General features: G+C 50.9%; 1 protein-coding gene across 3 annotated transcripts in view; it reads right to left on the bottom strand.

Annotated features, from left to right (window-relative positions):
* GALNT14 (polypeptide N-acetylgalactosaminyltransferase 14) overlaps window positions 1–17,566 on the bottom strand; it is a 189,474-nt gene continuing 171,908 nt past the window's right edge. For 2 of the 3 annotated variants that reach the window (XM_033124225.1, XM_033124227.1), the window contains exons 11-15: window positions 15,496–15,588; window positions 11,430–11,513; window positions 10,834–10,978; window positions 1,777–1,896; window positions 1–607 (exon numbers count right to left, since the gene is read on the bottom strand). In XM_033124225.1, coding sequence (XP_032980116.1) covers window positions 392–607; window positions 1,777–1,896; window positions 10,834–10,978; window positions 11,430–11,513; window positions 15,496–15,588 — 658 coding nt within the window. In that variant the 3' untranslated portion in view covers window positions 1–391. The remainder of the gene's footprint in view (window positions 608–1,776; window positions 1,897–10,833; window positions 10,979–11,429; window positions 11,514–15,495; window positions 15,589–17,566) is intronic. The other variant, XM_033124226.1, reaches the window with a different exon arrangement.

Genomic DNA, 17,566 nt, shown 5'->3' with positions numbered 1-17,566 from the left:
TTAGTTGCGAAAACAACCTCCCTTCTTTACCCTTCAGTTTAGTCCTGGCTTAGAGACAGGAAGGCTTTTCTCTCCGGCCTCTTGTATAAGAAAGGGAACAACATTAACACTTCCCACTCTGTCTCCAGACATCCATCAGGGGCAGACTGGGTCAGGACTGGAGCTTCACGGCATTGAGAACATGTGGGATCTGTCTCTGAGCCCCACTTAGCTTGCAATCTTTTCCTCCATCCTCCCTGAGACAGCCGCTCCTGCCCTGGGGAGGGCTCTGCCTCCACCTCCCCGCTCAGGCCGCCTGCAGTAGTCACGGGCTGCTTGCAGCCTGATTTCCAGTCTGCTTCTCAATGGGGGAAGTGCCACCCACGGGCCCTGCTGGTTCCGGCATGGATCCTCAAGAGCTCACCATGTCCCAGTGCTGGCTCATGAGTGAGGACTCGCACGGGTTGACCACGATTTCCCTGCTATTCTCAGTGCCATCACCAAACATGTCTGTGTCTAGGCAGAGGTGGGATGCCATGTGCTCGATGCGGGAGCCAGTCTTGGTCCATTGCTGAGAACACGGAGAGGAGACAGGATGAACCAGGATTCTCTGGCGAAGGCCCCGGTTCTATCAATAATATCAGGAGTTCCAGCGGAATCAGAAATGTTTCACCACACGGCTAGGGTCACCTCAAGACTTGACTTCACAGTCTCAGAGAGAAATAAAACTGCAACTAATTGCTTTGCTATGTATTGTTGTTTTTGCTTTCTTTTTTCTTTTCCATCAGATAAAAAAAAGTAAAAGCAAAATCAATATGTTTGCTAGGAAAACTCATTAGAAGGGAATAACCTTCCAAGCACTAGGCCAGAAAATGTGAAGCGAGTTAGTCACAGGAGCAACCAAAGAAATGATCTGTACTTGGTGTCTGCGTGGTCCTGAAGATGTGGGAGCAAGCCGGGGGCTGGCTATGCGGGAGGGCCAGGGGGTGGGCGGGGCTCCCGGGCAACACGCAAACCTCTGCTTCTGTCATCATCACTCTAGGGGGGCCCAAGCAGAAAGGAGGTTCTCATACTGCTGCTTCCTAGACGTCACCTCACATGACAAGGAGGGAGGGGATGGACACCTATTGGGGAACCACCACTGACCAACTACCATGGACCATCTCAGTTCATTTCTCTAAACAGCTCCCCCATGTGGTGGGCATGATCAACTCCACTTTATAGGAGAGCAAACAAGCTCAGAGTGATCTAGTAACCTGTCACGAGTCACACAGCCAGTGATACATAACATGGGCATTTGGATCTCAGTCCCCCAGTGCCGGTACCCAACTGGCAAGGAACTGAGTGGAGCCAACACCTTGCTGCTAGAGGAATTGGGCATGTGGTGTACCCAGACTGCTATGAACTTGGTGGACATCCAGCTAGAGCCCAAGGCCCTGAAAGGCAAAGGTCCGAGCCTTGCTCATCCTTGTGACCCTGAAGGCTTTGTCCCAATCCTCTCCTGCTCTAGGATCCCAGGTGGGCATCGGAGTAAGACAGGAGAGTACAAGACGCACATGCACGGAGGGGTCCTATGAGGTCAATAGGCTTTCATGTGACAAGCTGACCACTGGTGCCAGCACCGCAAGTGGTATCAAGGACAGCACTCTGTTCCTCTCCTGACCATAAGGACCTCTTCCTTATCAACCCTTCCTCTTCTATAGTTTCCCCCTTTTCCTGCACACAGGACTTAGACTTACACAGGCAGTCACATCACAAAGGCGGCCCCTTCCCAGGGCATACCCCCTGCGCACTTACCTGTTTGTCATCTCCATTCTTGCAAAGGGCAAGAACCACTGGGGCGCCAGGGAAAACGGTGATGACTGACAGACACAGCTCCTTCTGGATGATCTGCTGGGTGTATGTGAAGGCCCAGATCTGGAGAGGAAGAGGCCAGGAAGGGTCCTATTAGGATCCTTGGAGGTCACCAAGGTGGGATATCACTGTACCCACGGGTAGGAAAAGGTGTGTGTGGGGGGTGCTACAGGAATACACTGTCACCAAGGTCACCTTGGAAATTGCTACTGAAGAGCCAGAGACTTGTAGATCATGCCCAGCTGCAGTCTCAGCCCCCACACTCCAAGGAGGGGACTGTCCTGGGGCCCGCAGGCCGCCTCAGGGAGACCTAAATAACACCCCAGCCGAGCTGCGTGGTGTCCAGTTTTTGTTTGGATCAATGTCTGTTCCCTGCACTTGACATTTCTAGCAGCTACCTGGCAGGCCACCCTTTCTCCCCACCACCAGCTATCTTTAGAATGTCCATTCTTCTTTGAAAAGGAGTCTCAATTGGTGTCCTGAGAACATAAGAGTTATGACAAGAGGCAGATGGTGGGACAAAAGGAACGGAGTGCTCCGAGGGAGGGAGTGGAAGAAGAGAGACGAGGGAAAGAGGAAAGTCGTGAGAAATAAATTATTCCAAGAGGGTGCATGCACTCCAGCACTCCAGCAGAATACATCATCTGGGCCTGGAGCTCCTGAAGGGAGAGAAGCTGAGAAATCAGACGGACAAGCCGAGTTCTGGTGACAAAAGGAAAAGGGACTTTCTGTGAGGTTCATTATGAGGAATGTGCCTGAGATCAGACAGCAACTAACTGCTGAAGAAGCCACACACTTCCCGGTTCTTACATCAGGGGGCGAAAATGCTGACATAATAATGTCCAATTGTGAACCTCCAAGAGGTTTTGCCCAGGCTGAAAAATAGGAATATCTGCCCATTGCCTTCATCATGGGACAGAGATGATTCCTGAATTGGATGCCCTGAGAGAAGCTGGAGAGAGGACCCCATTAAGGCCTGGATCCCTTCTCTTCCACTTTACCTCTGCCTACCAGGTGACCCTCAGCCTCTGGACCAGGCCCTTCCTCGGCTACTTCTCCTTGGCCCGAGTGACAAAAGGGCAAAAGGGCCCCTTAGCTGGCTAGCCCCTGCTCTAGCACCATGTGTTCTGTGAACTGACACAGTGTTCACCTGTCCCTTGCTTTGTACCTTCTCTGGTAGCCACCTCCTGGCCTGGTCTTCCCCTGACCTCCACTGTCTGTCTATGTCTTTCTGTGACTTGGCCTGTTCCTCCTCCTTTCCCACCAGTTTGGGTCCTTTCGCTGTCCCCACTGGACCGCCTGGATGCTGACTGCTGCCTTTTCTGATCTGGGACCTTCCTGTCCCTCACACCTGGATGGGGCCACAAGCCCAGTGGGAACCTCTGTTTCTAAGGGTTGGGTCCTGCCTGTGGATTCCTTTGTCCCTTTTCACCTTTTCCAATTGCTGGTGTTAGGAGAATACCTAGACCACAAAGTACTCCCTGAGCAGTAGATGGAAAGATAGATGAAAAAAGACTGGCTGGGACTTGAGAATTCGTAAAGCCTGGGATGAGTACATGGGGGTTCTCTATACTCTTCCATCTATGTCTATATCTATCTATATTCGAAATTTTTTACAGTAAATGGTTGTAAGACGTACTCCCTGGGACATACCAAGTTCTCCTCTGGCTTTGTGAATGTCGCTGTTCTACACAGATCGTTTGCCTTCCTCCAGAATAAGCTGAAAAGGCCAAGATGTCTGTATGCACAGAGGCGATACAAAACCAGGATGATATGGCTAATAATGGCTAACATTTATGGAGAACTCATTGTGTGCTAGATACTGCTCTGGGGGCTTTACATAGATTAATTTAATCTTCATGAAAATCCTATTAGGTAGGTATTAATATTATCCCCATTTTTCAGATGGTAAAAGTAAGGCTAAGAGATGTTATCCAGAGTCATGTACTAGTAAGTGCCAACTCTATTAACTCTGCTATTGCTACTGCTGCCAGAGTCATGGCTGGTTCTGGAGCCCTTTTATTCAAGTTCAATCACAGGAGATGTCTGTCCCTGAGATGCTCTTCCAGGCTGTAAATATTAAAACTGTACGTCCACTCCATTTTGACTAGAGAGAGCTGGCAAAAGTTCTTCTTGGCCAGTTCCCAGTGGCAACCCCTATGAGGAGGGAAGCAAAGGCCACACCCCATGTTGGGAATGGGGACGGAGCAGACCAGAGAGGAGGCCCCTTCCCTAGCATTGATGGGAACTGGGCAGCAGGAGGAGTGGAGGCCCATACTCGGCGGACTCCACACCAGGCCAGGGGACGCACACGGTGCTGGCTTCTAGCCTGGGCTGCTCTCCTTTTCTTCCCACCCCCGTTCTGTCCTCCACCATGAACTCCAAGCTTAGTCACTGCCCTCTAAACTGTCCGCCTTGGGCCTCAGTGTGTGCTAGGAACACACCACCTCGGGAGGACAGACCCCGGGGTGAGATCCACACACATCTGAAATCAGGCTCGGGCCATTTGGGTGGGGGATTCTGGGGTTTTGGATGTCTAGAGTGAAAGAGCAGCAGAGGGTGGGAGCCAAGAGCTGAGTTTTGCTTCCAACAGGCCACTCACTGTCCAGGTGGTGCCAGGCACAGGGGTGTCCCATTACTGAAAAGAGACTATCAGACTCTGTGTGTCCTCCGGCTCTGATGCTGGCTCTCGTCCCTGCTCCACCTCCAGCCCCTCCATCCTTCACCCTGCCTCACCTCCCTTTCTCAGCTTGCCTGTCAACCTCGGAAGCAAAATGTTTAATCTGGGTGTGTATTGAAGATGTCAGCAAACTGATACCTTGGGTGGAAGGCAAGAGAAATACATCATCAGTTGGTAAAGTGTGAGGCCCAAGAAACCTCCAGGTTAACAAGTTTCCTCTTAATTTTACTGGATTCCCTAGAAGAATATATGTGAAAGTAGAAGGAAGACAGATGCACCAGTCTGTCCCCATTTAAAGGAGGGGAAACCACATAAAAGGTGGTTTCCTTCTACCTGTATCCCCAGCAATTCAGGCCCCTGGCTTGCAAAGTATGCATGCCCGCAGCTGGATACCCTGGGTAGGTGAGATGAAGACAAATGCTCTCCCCGCAAACCTGGATTCACATGGACTTCTCTAGGTGAGTCTGCCTGTGGGACAGGTTGCCAGTACGTCACCTTTCCTGCCTACTACCACCCTTCCTCCCCAGGCGTTCTCAACATACCCTTGGGAAGGACCCATCACAACTGAGGCCGGCCCAGCCTCAGTCCTGGGAGGCAAAGCAAAGGCAGTTTCTAAAGGAAGACCTTGAGGGCCTTCTCTCTTCCTATCGGCTTCCTCCATCGTCACAGTCAACATGCAGACAGGCACTATGAGCACTCGCTCTGTGATCAGCACCGTTCCAGACACATATATGTATTAACCCATTTATTCCTTACCGTGATCTTCTGCAGTCAGAACTGATAGTATCTTCATTTTTCATAGGAGAGAAGTGAGGTACAGAGTGAAGTAACTCGGATGATCCCAGTTTACAGGGCTAATAAGCAAGGTGAGCCAGGATTCCAGCCCTGGCAGTCAGTGCATTTGGCTCATCTTTCAGGGATCCAGGGGACTCAAGAGGCCAGTGAACTCAAGTTTCACTTGAACCCACTTTTTCATTCCAGACACCTTGTCTGAAAGCTTTGAGAGTGTGTTCGATGATCTAATATGCTGCCCAGTGTGGCTGCAGAGGTTCGAGGCCAGCTGGTGGCCCCTCAGCTCAGACCCCATTTCACCAAGGAGGTTCCACGTTCACAGTCAAGCCCAGGGTCTGCTCCTGGCATTGCCCAGAGTAACCACTGACCTCAGTCTCCCCTTCCATAAAACTGTACCTACCTCCCAGGGTCCTGTGAGGATTAAATAGACAGCGAATGTGATGTACCTAGAACCCAAGCGTCCCTTATAAATGAGTTCTTTGGGCATCTAACCACAGCTGAGCCCCAGTGCTGCCTTGCACTCAGTGTTTCTTCTCTCTTGTTTACTATTCCCCACACGGAAGAGTTTTTGAACAGGAAATTCACCACCATCAGCAAATGCTGTGGGCTTCTGTGTTAATGAAAGCACAGCCCCCTAACTTCTCTCCATGTGTGAGTGCTTTTCTATTCTCACCCAGCCACTTCTCACGTGTCATAAAATACTCTTCATGGAGACGCCACGCCAGGGGCTACGCACTGGGCTGTGGGCTCCACATGCATCATCTTGTTTAATCTTCAAACAATGCCATGAACCATGTCCTGTTATTACCCCCATTTCACAGATGGCATAGGTGAGGCTTAGACAAGTTGACCAACGCTACCCAGGTCACACACAAGTAATGCCCGAGCGGGGTGCAGCCACAGGCCTGCTGCCTCTAGAGACCAAGCCCTTAAAACGAGGAGAGGGTTTCTCAACCTCAGCACTATTGATGCTTTGTGCCAGGTAATTCTTTGCTATGGAGACTGTCCTGTGCATTGCAGGATGTTTAGCAGCTTCACTGGCCCACCCACTAGGTGCCAGTAACGTCCCCCCAGTCTGGTCATAATAATCAAAACACGTCTCCAGACACTGCTGTTATAGATGACCCCTGGGCAGGTGGATAGGGGGCAAAATCCCCCCCATCCTGCTGTTGAGAACCACTGCCCTAGGCTGATGATGGCTTCTTGCCTCCTAGAGGTGGCCCCGGGCCATTCCAAGCTCAGCCCATGGGCCCCCCAACTCATCTTCATGCCTGCCTCTCTCAGAATGTTGCTCCTTCAGTTACTGCCTCTTAAGAAAACCTTTTGTCTCTGTTTCTCCATGCAGTGCAAGACAGCAACTCCCAGCTGGGTGCTGGGGCTCATTTCATCCCAGCCTTCACAGCTGTGGCCAGATATGCATTTACTAGAGAGAAGTCTGCTGCCCCCACGGCCAGGCAGTCCCTTCTCCCACCGCAGTGGCTGTCGACAGAGACTTCCTCTCAGTACAGAAGGAGGCTGAAGCCTGTCCGGCCTGGATCATCTCGTCCTTATCATCAGTTCCGCTTTTCCAGGGGAGGAGCCCCTCCTCCTCAGCACCTTACCAGCCTGTCCCGAGGCGGGGGGTGGGGGGTGGGGGGGCAGGGGGTGGTGAGGCCATACCCACCACCTCCAGGATGGCCTCTGGGTTTCCTTCCATGGGTGCCTGTGTGCCTTAGGGGTAGGGGCTGTGACTTGGCCAGTCCCCAAATGGAGTCATCAACAGACACCCCAGTGTTCACCGATAAGGCCAGGCCAGCCTCAGCAGCCACTGCTGCCTTCCTGAATCCATTTCTGACTCCAGGATTCATTTAATAAACCCATTCATCACCAGCCATTCTGGGAAGTCTGACAGGCTACAGAGCGGGAATCGGAAAACCCCTCCTTCCTCCCGCAGCCCCCTCCTGTCTTCTGCTTCCCTCTCCTCTCTCCTCTCCTGCAGATGTGGCCAGAGAGCTATGTTCCTCTGGGAAATTGTGAGGCTGAATTATTGCGATGCCAGTAAAGCAGCAGCGAATAGAGGGTGCACTTAGCAGAAGGGCTTCGATCCTTGCCTTGCTGTGCACATTCTCCCCCTGGGGGTCTTGAGGTGGTTTCCTCAGACCCCCGCCTCCGGGGTGTACCCTGTGCATTCCTTCCCAAAAAGCATTTGTGGATGGGGTGCCTCTGATATCAAAAAAGCCACTCCTCCCACCTGCCCCCATGCCATCCTTAGCATTTGCAATTTTTGAAGCCCCGAAGACATTAAGAAAGAAATGCCAGAATGGGCTATCAGAAATTATGGCATGTTTTCAGTTTTTATGTTGAATCAGTAATGCTTTTAACATAAAAAGCCAGTGTATTGTGGTGATCATAAGATAATTGCAGGGTTGATTGTTAAAATGCTAAGGCCTGGTTCACTGCAAGGTGTGTAATGGTATATAACGGAACACATCAGTGACTGTATGTTTAGCCTCATCTCCAGACAATGGCAGAAGTCTGAAGTGGAGGCCCGTTGTGGTTGGGCCTGGATAAAGAGCTCCCTGGCAGCCCTGCCCTTGACGTGGGTCCTGGGCCCTTCTCTCCTTTCCCAACAGTGCAAGGAATTCTCTGGGCCAACACCCAGGACCTGTTCCCACCTTCTAGATCACACTCCAGACGTGATCTAGGACCCCAGAATCCCCCACCCAAATGGCCCGAGCCTGATTTCAGATGTGTGTGGATCTCATCCCGGGGTCTGTCCTCCCGAGGTGGTGTGTTCCTAGCACACACTGAGGCCCAAGGCGGACAGTTTAGAGGGCAGTGACTAAGCTTGGAGTTCATGGTGGAGGACAGAACAGGGGTGGGAAGAAAAGGAGAGCTAGCACCGTGTGCGTCCCCTGGCCTGGTGTGGAGTTCGCCGAGTATGGGCCTCCACTCCTCCTGCTGCCCAGTTGCCATCAATGCTAGGGAAGGGCCTCCTCTCTGGTCTGCTCCGTCCCCATTCCCAACATGGGGTGTGGCCTTTGCTTCCCTCCTCATAGGGGTTGCCACTGGGAACTGGCCAAGAAGAAGAACTCTTGCCAGCTCTCTCTAGTCAAAATGGAGTGGACGTACCGTTTTAATATTTACAGCCTGGTAGAGCATCTCAGGGACAGACATCTCTTGTGATTGAACTTGAATAAAAGGGCTCCAGAACCAGCCATGACTCTGGCAGCAGCAGCAATAACAGAGCCGTGGCGTGGCAGCCGGATTTTCCAAATCCTGCCTTCATCACCTACTAGTCTATAACCTTGGATAATCTCTCCAGGACATGTTTTCATCATCTGTAAAATGAGGATAATAGCAATATAGTAGTTCCCCCTTATCCACAGAGGATGTGTCCCAGGACCCCCGGTGGATGCCTGAAACTGCGGATAGTACCCAACCCTATATATATTTTTTCCTATACATACACAGCTTTTCACTTAAAGGAAGCACTTTAGGCTTCTATTTGGCATATCCGAATTGCCAGCATGATTACTCTTGTGCTTTGGGGCCGTTATTAAGTAAACAAAGGGTCACATGACCACAAGCACTAGCGGGACAGTCAATCTGATAATCGAGACAGGCTACTAAGTGACTAAGTGACTAAGGGGTGGGGAGAACATACATGCTGGACAAAAGGATGATTCGCGCCCCTTTGGGGGGGGTGGCCCGAGATTTCATCCCGCCCCCTTTGCGTCCTGCTGGCGCAAAGAGATAGCGCTTGGAAACACCTCGGCAAGCTGGAGGCCGATGGTGAGATACCTCAAATGTGAGGCCAAGAACAGTATTTCTGTGGCAGACAACAGGGAGCCATTGAAGGCTGTCTCGAGACGGGGAGCAAGTTTGATGTTCACATGCCAGATGGGGGGCAGGGGGGAGGGGCAAGGACTGAGGGCTACGGCCATAATCTGACATCATGGTTCCCAACTGGGGCAGTTTTGTGCCCCAAGGGCATTTGGTAAAGCCTGGGCACAGTTTGATTGTCATGGCTGGTGTGTATGGGGAGCTACTGGCATCCGGTAGGCAGAGGCGTGGGATGCAGCTACACAACCTACAGAGCACAGGACAAGCTTACCACCAAGAATTACCCAAAGAGTCAACAGTGCTGATGCTCAGGAATGCTGACCAGGCATGAAGAAGTGAGCGCAGGGTCCAAGAAGAGCTTTCCTGAAGGAAGAAGGGATGGGACTTGCAGAAACAGGGGCACAGGAGAAAGAAGCGCACAACAGATGTGCAGGGCTGGAATCACACAGCCTTCTCATCTCTCAGGATGCAGCTCATTTCCAGGTCCTCTGGGAGGAAGTCCCTGATCCTCGGGCATAAGTTGAATACCATCTCTCAGTGCTTCTATAATGCCCTAGACTAAACCCTGTCCAGGACAGAATTTATATCAGAATGGCGCTGCCTGCTTATTTCTGCATTACATCCCCTGAGGGACCAGGGAGGCCCGCCACCTACCCTTTCAGCTCGGCATCTTCACAGTTAGTAGAGAACATAGACATTTGTTGAGTGAAAGAATGAATTCACGGATGGATGGAGGAAGATACAAAATTTGTGAATCAATGAGACAGAAGAGGTTGCCAAAACTGGACGCGTGGATAAAATCTCTAAGAAACCATTAATAGGGAAAAGAACAGTGACCTGAGAACCTCGGTGAAAACTCAACATAAGGGTCTAAGAGTTGGGGAGAGGAACCAGCGAAGAAAATAGAAAGAATGGAATTGCAGGAGAATCAACATCATGCAGTACCACCAGAGCCAGGAAGGAAGTTATGAGATGGATGTACTTGAACGCATCCAGCAGGCCAAACATTATAGAGATTGAGGCAGGCTGTGAATTTGTCAGTGACTTAAATGAACGGTTCTATTCTCAGAGGGGAGAACATAGAACAAGGAGGAGCTATGTTGACAAATCAACTAAGGCACAAGGAAACCTTTCCGAGAAGGGGCGCCATGGATCCTCCAGACCTGGGGGAAGCAGGAGAGTGCAGAGGTGGAGCCCACAAGCCTGCTGAGGGCAGGACCGGGAGGAATAAGAGCCCTGCGCAGAGATGGGGGCAGCAGATGATGCGATGGTTTTACCCGATCTGATGTCACTCCCTGGAAGTCAGGGTTAAATCAGCGGGGAGATTCACAGAACAGGCGTTTCATTCTGGAGCCGCATCACCCAGCGGCATGCTTTTCTGTTTGCATTTCACATTTGGGAGGTAGCTGTCCTACCTGCCCTGCCTGACCCAGCGCACAGCGGATGGACGCCGATGCCGGACTCAAAAACTAATTTAATGGCAATTTCCTACAGGCAAAATGATGCCTGGTAAGACGTCTCTCAGAGAATCTCCATGCATTTGGAAACCCGGCAGAGTGAACCCAGCCCCAGAGTGAGGGGAATTATGCTTCTCTTGCTCTGCTGCTGAGATCTGGGTGTAACTGGATCTGGTGTCATATCAAAGCCAGGTGACAGAGGCTGAGCCCAGGCACACGTCTCTGAATCTCCAGCCAGTTACTTACCTGGGACTTTGTATCCTCGCCTTTGATCTTGACACAAGGTCTTAACTTGAGGCTGGAGATCTCTTGGTTCTTCTGCCTTTCAGACTCCAGACACTTCTGCCTCTGTCGGATATTGCCCTTCTGGATGGAGGAATCCTGGGGGATTCTAGAGGAAAGCCACAGGAGAAATAAGAATCCCCTAGTCTTTGGATTATAACACCAGCAGCTGGCGAGGTGGGGCAGTGTTTTGAGAATGGCAGGGGCATTTCTCTCTGGACTGTGTTACAATAATTTGCTCTGCTCTAGAAAGGCGATATCCCTAGGAACAAGGCAGCAAAGAAGAACCCCGGAGCCACAGGGTAGATGGAGCCTGGAATGGAGCCAGGTCAGCACATCCATTTCCTCAGGTCACACCCAGAGGCCCAGGCCCCAGCCATCGAGAAACACTGCTACTGGCTAACCGCAATCCCTCATGTAACTCTTCTGCAGGTTTCAGGGGTAAGGGGAAGCCAACTGGTCTTCTCAGACCTCTATATACTTACAAATCCTCATCTAGTTGGCTATAGGCTGTCCCCTCACCCTACAGCCCCCAACGGCTCAAACAGGAAGGCAGATACCTGAGTTCTGGATAGACATTCTCCAGGTACCACTTGAAGCTCTGGCAATGCAGATTCTTCCTCAGGTCCAATCTGCTCTCAATGCTGGGGGCAGACACAAGGACAAAACACAGCTGTGTCAGAGACACGCACCAGCCTGGGAAGCACAACATACAACCTCTGCCCACATCTCTCTGGAGGGTGCTAGAGAAATTAACCAAGAGAGATTTCTAGAGCTTCAGACAGAGCTGTGGGAACACTTAGCCAAATCTCACAATGGTGTGGTAATGACACTAAGGACTTGGGCTTTTAGTGGAAAATGGATTTTGGGGTGTTTTCACTTTTCATTAAAAACAAGGCTCCAAGATCACCCAGTGTGCTATTAATAATCCATGTCGGGGCTGTGAGTCTACCGACTCACAAATCCCTCTGGATTCTGCAGTCGAAATACCACCCCTGACCACCCCAGCCTCAAGGAATCCTCTTTGGCTGGTTCTGGGGTCTGGTGATGAATTTCTTCATCAAATATGTATTGAGCACCTACTATGTGCCAGGCATTGTGCCTAATGTGGGATATAATGAGCTTTCAAGCAATAGAGAACAGGAATGAAACAAGCAATCACAACCTCCTGTGGATGTGGGATGGGTACGTGGGAGCTATAGGGGCCACTCAGAGGGGTACCCATGCTTGTCGGGTCAGTGGTGCTCAAGGGGGTGATGCTGAAGGAAGAGTGGATGTCATCTAGACAAACCAGAAAGTGGGTGAGGCAGGGGACTAGCACAGAGAGAGTAGAGCACGTGAAGAAGTGAGAGGGTTCTGCTGACAGGAGCAGCGCTGTATGAGGTTAACATGTGCACGTGCAAATGTATGCGTGTGGGGAGGTAGAAGAGGGGAAGTGAGTGGGATGGCAGGTGACGATACGACCACACAGGGTCTTGTGAGGCTCGGCTCGGTGTAATTGATGGTTTCTAAGCAGAGCATGACGTGCTGATATTTGCACTTTAAGAGCATCTTACTGATGGCGAATTGGTCTGATGGGGAAAGCTGGAGACAGGGAGAGCAGTTACGAGGCAGCTGTAGAAACCTAGGTGATCACGCTTTCAGGTAGAAAATGGCGGTGGGAATGGAGAGAAGTGACAGGTTCAAGTCCCCCCCACTTCTCTCCATCTGGACAGCACACCTCCTTCTACCCCCTAAGACTGTACCAGGCATTCTCATGGCACCAAGACTTCTTCTAGAGCACTAACCACATCTCCTCACCAGACTCTAAGCTCCCCGGGACGGGAATGACATTTTTTTTCCCCCACGCAAAGCGTGGAGACAGGGAGAGCAGTTACGAGGCAGCTGTAACTGCTGAATGTTAAGGACCTGGGTCCTCAGTGCATGAATGTGTCACCAGGGTGTGGTGATTGGAAGTGAGAGGAGAGGAAGAGGGGAGGAGTCCAGGTTGACACCCAGATTTCTGCCTTGGGCAACAGGATGAAAGGAAGAATGTCCACTGAGATGGGGAATATGGGATGACGAGCAAGTTTAGGCGCAAAGTGGATGGGTTGGAGGAGCCTGGGAGAATCCAGGCAGAAATGCCCAGTCGATACTTGGCTATAAGGGACTGGAGCTCAAGAGAGAGGCCCGGCTTGGAGACAGAGATGCGAGCATCTGCAGCACAGAAGTAGTGGTTGATGCCAGGGAGAATGTGCAGTAAGAAGGCCAATGGCAGACCCTGGGGGAAGACCAACATATATGGGTGGAAAGAGGAAACTGAGGCTGCACACCGGACCAAGAAGGGTGCAGCCTGAGCAGCAGGACAAAAGCAGGACAGTAGTTATGGAAACCCAGAGTTGAGAAGCATACGGTAACGGGGGAGAGGTGGGAGAAGACTCACACTGATGGGGTAACACAGAGAATGCCATGGGGGAGCCAGATAGAAGCAGTTCCAGCGGATGGGGGCACACGGCCTCGGATAACAAAGGAGGAGCGGCAGACAGCGAATGCAGGCTGCTGTTTCCCAAAGCTTGGCTCTGAAGGAGCAGAGCACATGAGTAACAAGCAAAGCTGGAGTGAAAGAGAGTTTTGGTCGTTTTCTTTCCTCCTCTTCCTTTTTTTTTTAATTTTTTTTATTTTTCATTTTAAGGTGTAAGACACTGAATAAATTCAAGTGCTGATGGGAACCACGCCACAGAGAAGACAGATGAGTGATCAGGGATAGAGTGGAAACACGGCAGGGCAAAGTCCCCTAGAACCGGGGTTCCCACACTGTCTGCACATTAGAATCACCTGAGGGAGGAGTCTTTTAAAATTCTACAGCCCAGGCCACACCCCAAACGATATCACCTCTCTGGGAGTGGAACAGAGGCCTCAGTAGGTGTTGAAGCTCTCTAGGCGACTGTAATGCAGGAACCATCGCCCGGGAACCTTGCTGTTTGAGTGAGGCCCTTGGACCAACAGTATGTGCTCACCTGAGAGCTCGTTAGAAACGCAGCCCTACTGCACCAGCACGCACATTTTAACAAGCTCCCTGCGAGATCTGTGTGCACATTAAAGTTGGAGAAGCCCTGAGCCAGGAGGCAGGAGCAGATGAATCCAGGCAGTGGGAACTCGATCAATGTTGATTTATGAATGAATGCAGAAATAAAAAGTGCAGCTAGAGTACAGGTGGAGGGCTGGCCTGTCACAGCAGGAGGCACACCTCGTCCTTCGAGATGAAAGAGACAGAGAAGGATGGGGCAGATACAGTGACGTTTATAGGTTGGTTTGTCTTGGGAAGTTGAGGCCATCTATTTCATCTATAAAACAGGTGTCATCTGCTGTGAGTGAAAGGAGGGGGGTGGACTCAGCAGTGGGGAGAGTAGAAAAGGTTTAAATGGAGACGGAGAACGCTGGCCAGGAAAGGTGGCAGGACCACTCCCTGAGTGATGGCTACCGAGTGCTGGCAGTACCAGCTGGTATTATATTTCCTAGGATCATTTGGCAGCATGAGTACAGGGGAGAAAAAAGTACAGAATCCGGTTCATCCAGGATTGAGAAAACTTTGCCTGCGGGTGTTGATGGATGCACAGCAGGACAAAAGACCTGAGGACATCTTTTAAGCACTCGCTTGAAGCAAGAGAATAGAATCCAAGCTGGAGAGGGAAGGAAGTGAAGAAAGGGGTGGATGAGGCTCTGAGAGAAAACTGGAGGAACAGCGTGGGTTAATAATTTCAGAGGTGCAAATCATTTTGATGGGGTCCAATTTAATCCTCCTGAACAGAGATGGGCTTGGCCTATGAGGTGTAGGCTGCAAAATCCCATCTGCTCCTCCGCCTTAGTCTGACTGAGTGACATTAGTTGGCAAAAAGACATTACTGCCACCCCCCACGCCCCACCAAAGACAGATAACATAAATGAAGTTGCCCGTTTTTCCCTACCCAAATCAGCTTTGGGTTGGGGACTGCAGCATCATATAGTTTTAGAACCAGCCAGGTTTGAGCCTCGTCCCCCTCTGAGAGCGGTATGATCCAGGCAAGTACCTTAACCTGGAGAAGCCTGGCTCATTTCATCTGTAAAACAGGGGTAAATACACCCACATCTGAGAGTTTGGGGAGGACTAATGAGGTTATCTTCTGTAATGGTATCTGGCACTTAATTCTTTTCCCTGTCCTCTTCTACCCCCATGAAGCTGCCGCATGGCTGTATGGGACATTTAAATGCTTACGTTCCTCGTAGGAAGGAGAATTTAAACCTGGGTGACTGAGAACTAGGAGGAGGCAGTCAGACCTGGAGGCACTAAGGTTGTTTAGTTCCACATCCCACCTTTGTAAAAACCTGGAAATCTTGGTCCATTGTACAAAGACAACTCCACCCATTGAGCTGGTGGTCTGGGTTGCCAGATCGTCATTCCACAAGAGCTGCCTAAAGCCCTTCATGCCCAGAACTGGGCAGGAGCAAAAGGGACATGAAAGGAGAACAGCTGTAGCCTGGGGCTTGGAGGGGCTTAGCAGCTCAGGAGACCAGCTAAGCAGACAGGCCTGCCAGGACCGTTTTGCCTTGGGCCTATGAGCTGGGGCTTTCCTTGACTTTCTGCACAAATCAACCAGCAGTGTCACTTACTTTCCAAAGGGCCTCTCCAGGGCGAATGGCCGGGCAGCATAATAGTACTGCTTGTATTCATCCATCCACACTTCAGCTGTCCGCTTGGTGTTCCTAGGGGGAAAAGGGAGTTTCAGCGAGGGGCTATCGAAGAGGACCTGTGATGTATCCAGTTAAAATACACACCCGTGAGCTAGTTGGCAGCATCACCCAGATCGCCCAGTAATACTGCTGAGCTCTGGCAAATCCCACCCAATCTCCAAATACACCTTCCCCAAGACACAGGATTTTAGTAGTAATGACAAACTCTTCCACAAAAGGTACGCACCAGAAAAAGTACCCAGAAATTGAACTTCTGTGACTCTCAAAAAACAGAAAGGAAGAAATCACGGGGAGAAAAGTGCCAGGAGAGCCTGAGGCATCCGTATGGTGCCAGGAGCCAAGAGGAAAGAGCAAGGCCTACATTCACCATCTTGCCTCAGGTCGTCCACGGGCTCCTGCTCCAGGTGGTTCCCCTTTACACAGCAACAGGATGAGGTCCCAGCTCTCCAAGAGGAAAGCCAATCACACACGGTTTTCCCGTAGCCCAAGCAACTAGCTTGGAGCAGGTGGACAGAATTCAGTAATCAAGCCATCTCTGTGAGACGTTTAGCCACACTTAAGTTTTTTTTTCTTTTTTTTTTTTCAGTCAGGTATTTGCTCTGAGTCTGACCCCAAAGGTTGCAGAAACAAAGAGGTAGACACTGAGATTGTCACTGATTCAGCAGTCAGGGAGGCAGAGACAGCAGGAAGAGCCCCAGAGTAGAGAAATAATATATTGGAAAACAGCCAGAAGCCGGGTGCAGTGTGGGAGCAGCCTATGCTGAGGCCCTCGGACGTGAACTCGGGGTCTCACTAAAGATGGTGTGCTCCTCCAGGCATTTGATAGAAGGGCATGGCAAGCCCTTCCAAGCTGGTGGACCGGAAATGAGTTATACATATGCAGCCCAGTTCCTGGGGGACTGATGGCAGTTATTACCTTGCTGGCCCTTCCACTGGCGGACCCATCAGCAAACTGGAAGCTGTGTAGGAGACAGCTGTACCACATTTCTCTAACTATTCAATGACTCACTGGTGGCATGCAGGATGCCCACTGGCCAGGGCCCAGTCTCAAGGACAACGAATGTTCTGGAGGCCAAAGCTCTGCCCCCTTATTCCCAGGCTGGCCCCCTTCTACAGCACAGCCACACAGCTTTCCTACACCGGATGTCCCCAGCTCACCTTGCCCTTTAAAAATCTGAGCGCTGAGGCAGCCCTACTTTGTTCCCCCTTTGCTCCTGCCTGCTGGGTTTCTCATTGCTTCACTCTTGCCCACCACTTTCCAGGATAGGTGTCAACTTTCCCAAGGCTCAAACCTACACCTCCTACCATTCTACTATGTCAGGATGTGACCGTACCTGTTTAGACGTGTGAAAAACAGTACAGAAGAACACAGAGGAGGAAAGTGACACCCCAAAGGAAGGAAAAAAACAAACGAGGTGCTTAGCAATTCCCTCCTCCAAATGGACCAAATAACAGGAGAAAAAAAGGAAAGGTGGAATAAATGGGTGAGTGAAACTTTCAAATGAGAAAAAGACAAGAGGACTCGGGAAAAGGAGAGAAGTTGCTAGAGGAACAGTGAAAAAAAGGGAAAAAGGAATATACATGAATTATTTTTAAAGGAAAAGAGAAAGGCTGCAAGAGAAGAAATCGAGCAAAGGGTATCTGGAGGGAGGAGGCATAGACATGTGTGCACTCCTCGGTCACTGAATCCCTGGAATCTTGGTCCTTCCCCCAGGCAGGAGAGAAGCCCAGGTCCCGGGGCCTGCTTCAGCCTGGACTCTTTCTGTGCACCCACCAGGCCGTGGGGCAGGCATGTGCATCTTTGCACTGTGCCTCCCCATTCCTGAAACTTCCCAAGGACCTTTTCCCTGGTGACCCAGCCTGAAGGTAGGAGCAGCGGATCTTCTAGAACTTAGGAGCATAAAACAGCTTCCCTTCCTTGATCCCAAACAACTCCAAATAGCCAGAGCCTTGAGACCTGCAGGATGGCACTGCCCAGTGACTTAAAGGC

The sequence above is a fragment of the Rhinolophus ferrumequinum genome, chromosome 13 (genome assembly GCF_004115265.2).
Source record: "Rhinolophus ferrumequinum isolate MPI-CBG mRhiFer1 chromosome 13, mRhiFer1_v1.p, whole genome shotgun sequence".
Lineage (NCBI taxonomy): Eukaryota > Metazoa > Chordata > Mammalia > Chiroptera > Rhinolophidae > Rhinolophus > Rhinolophus ferrumequinum.
The sequence above is the reverse complement of the archived record's forward strand: the minus strand, read 5'-3'. Positions and strand labels throughout refer to the sequence as shown.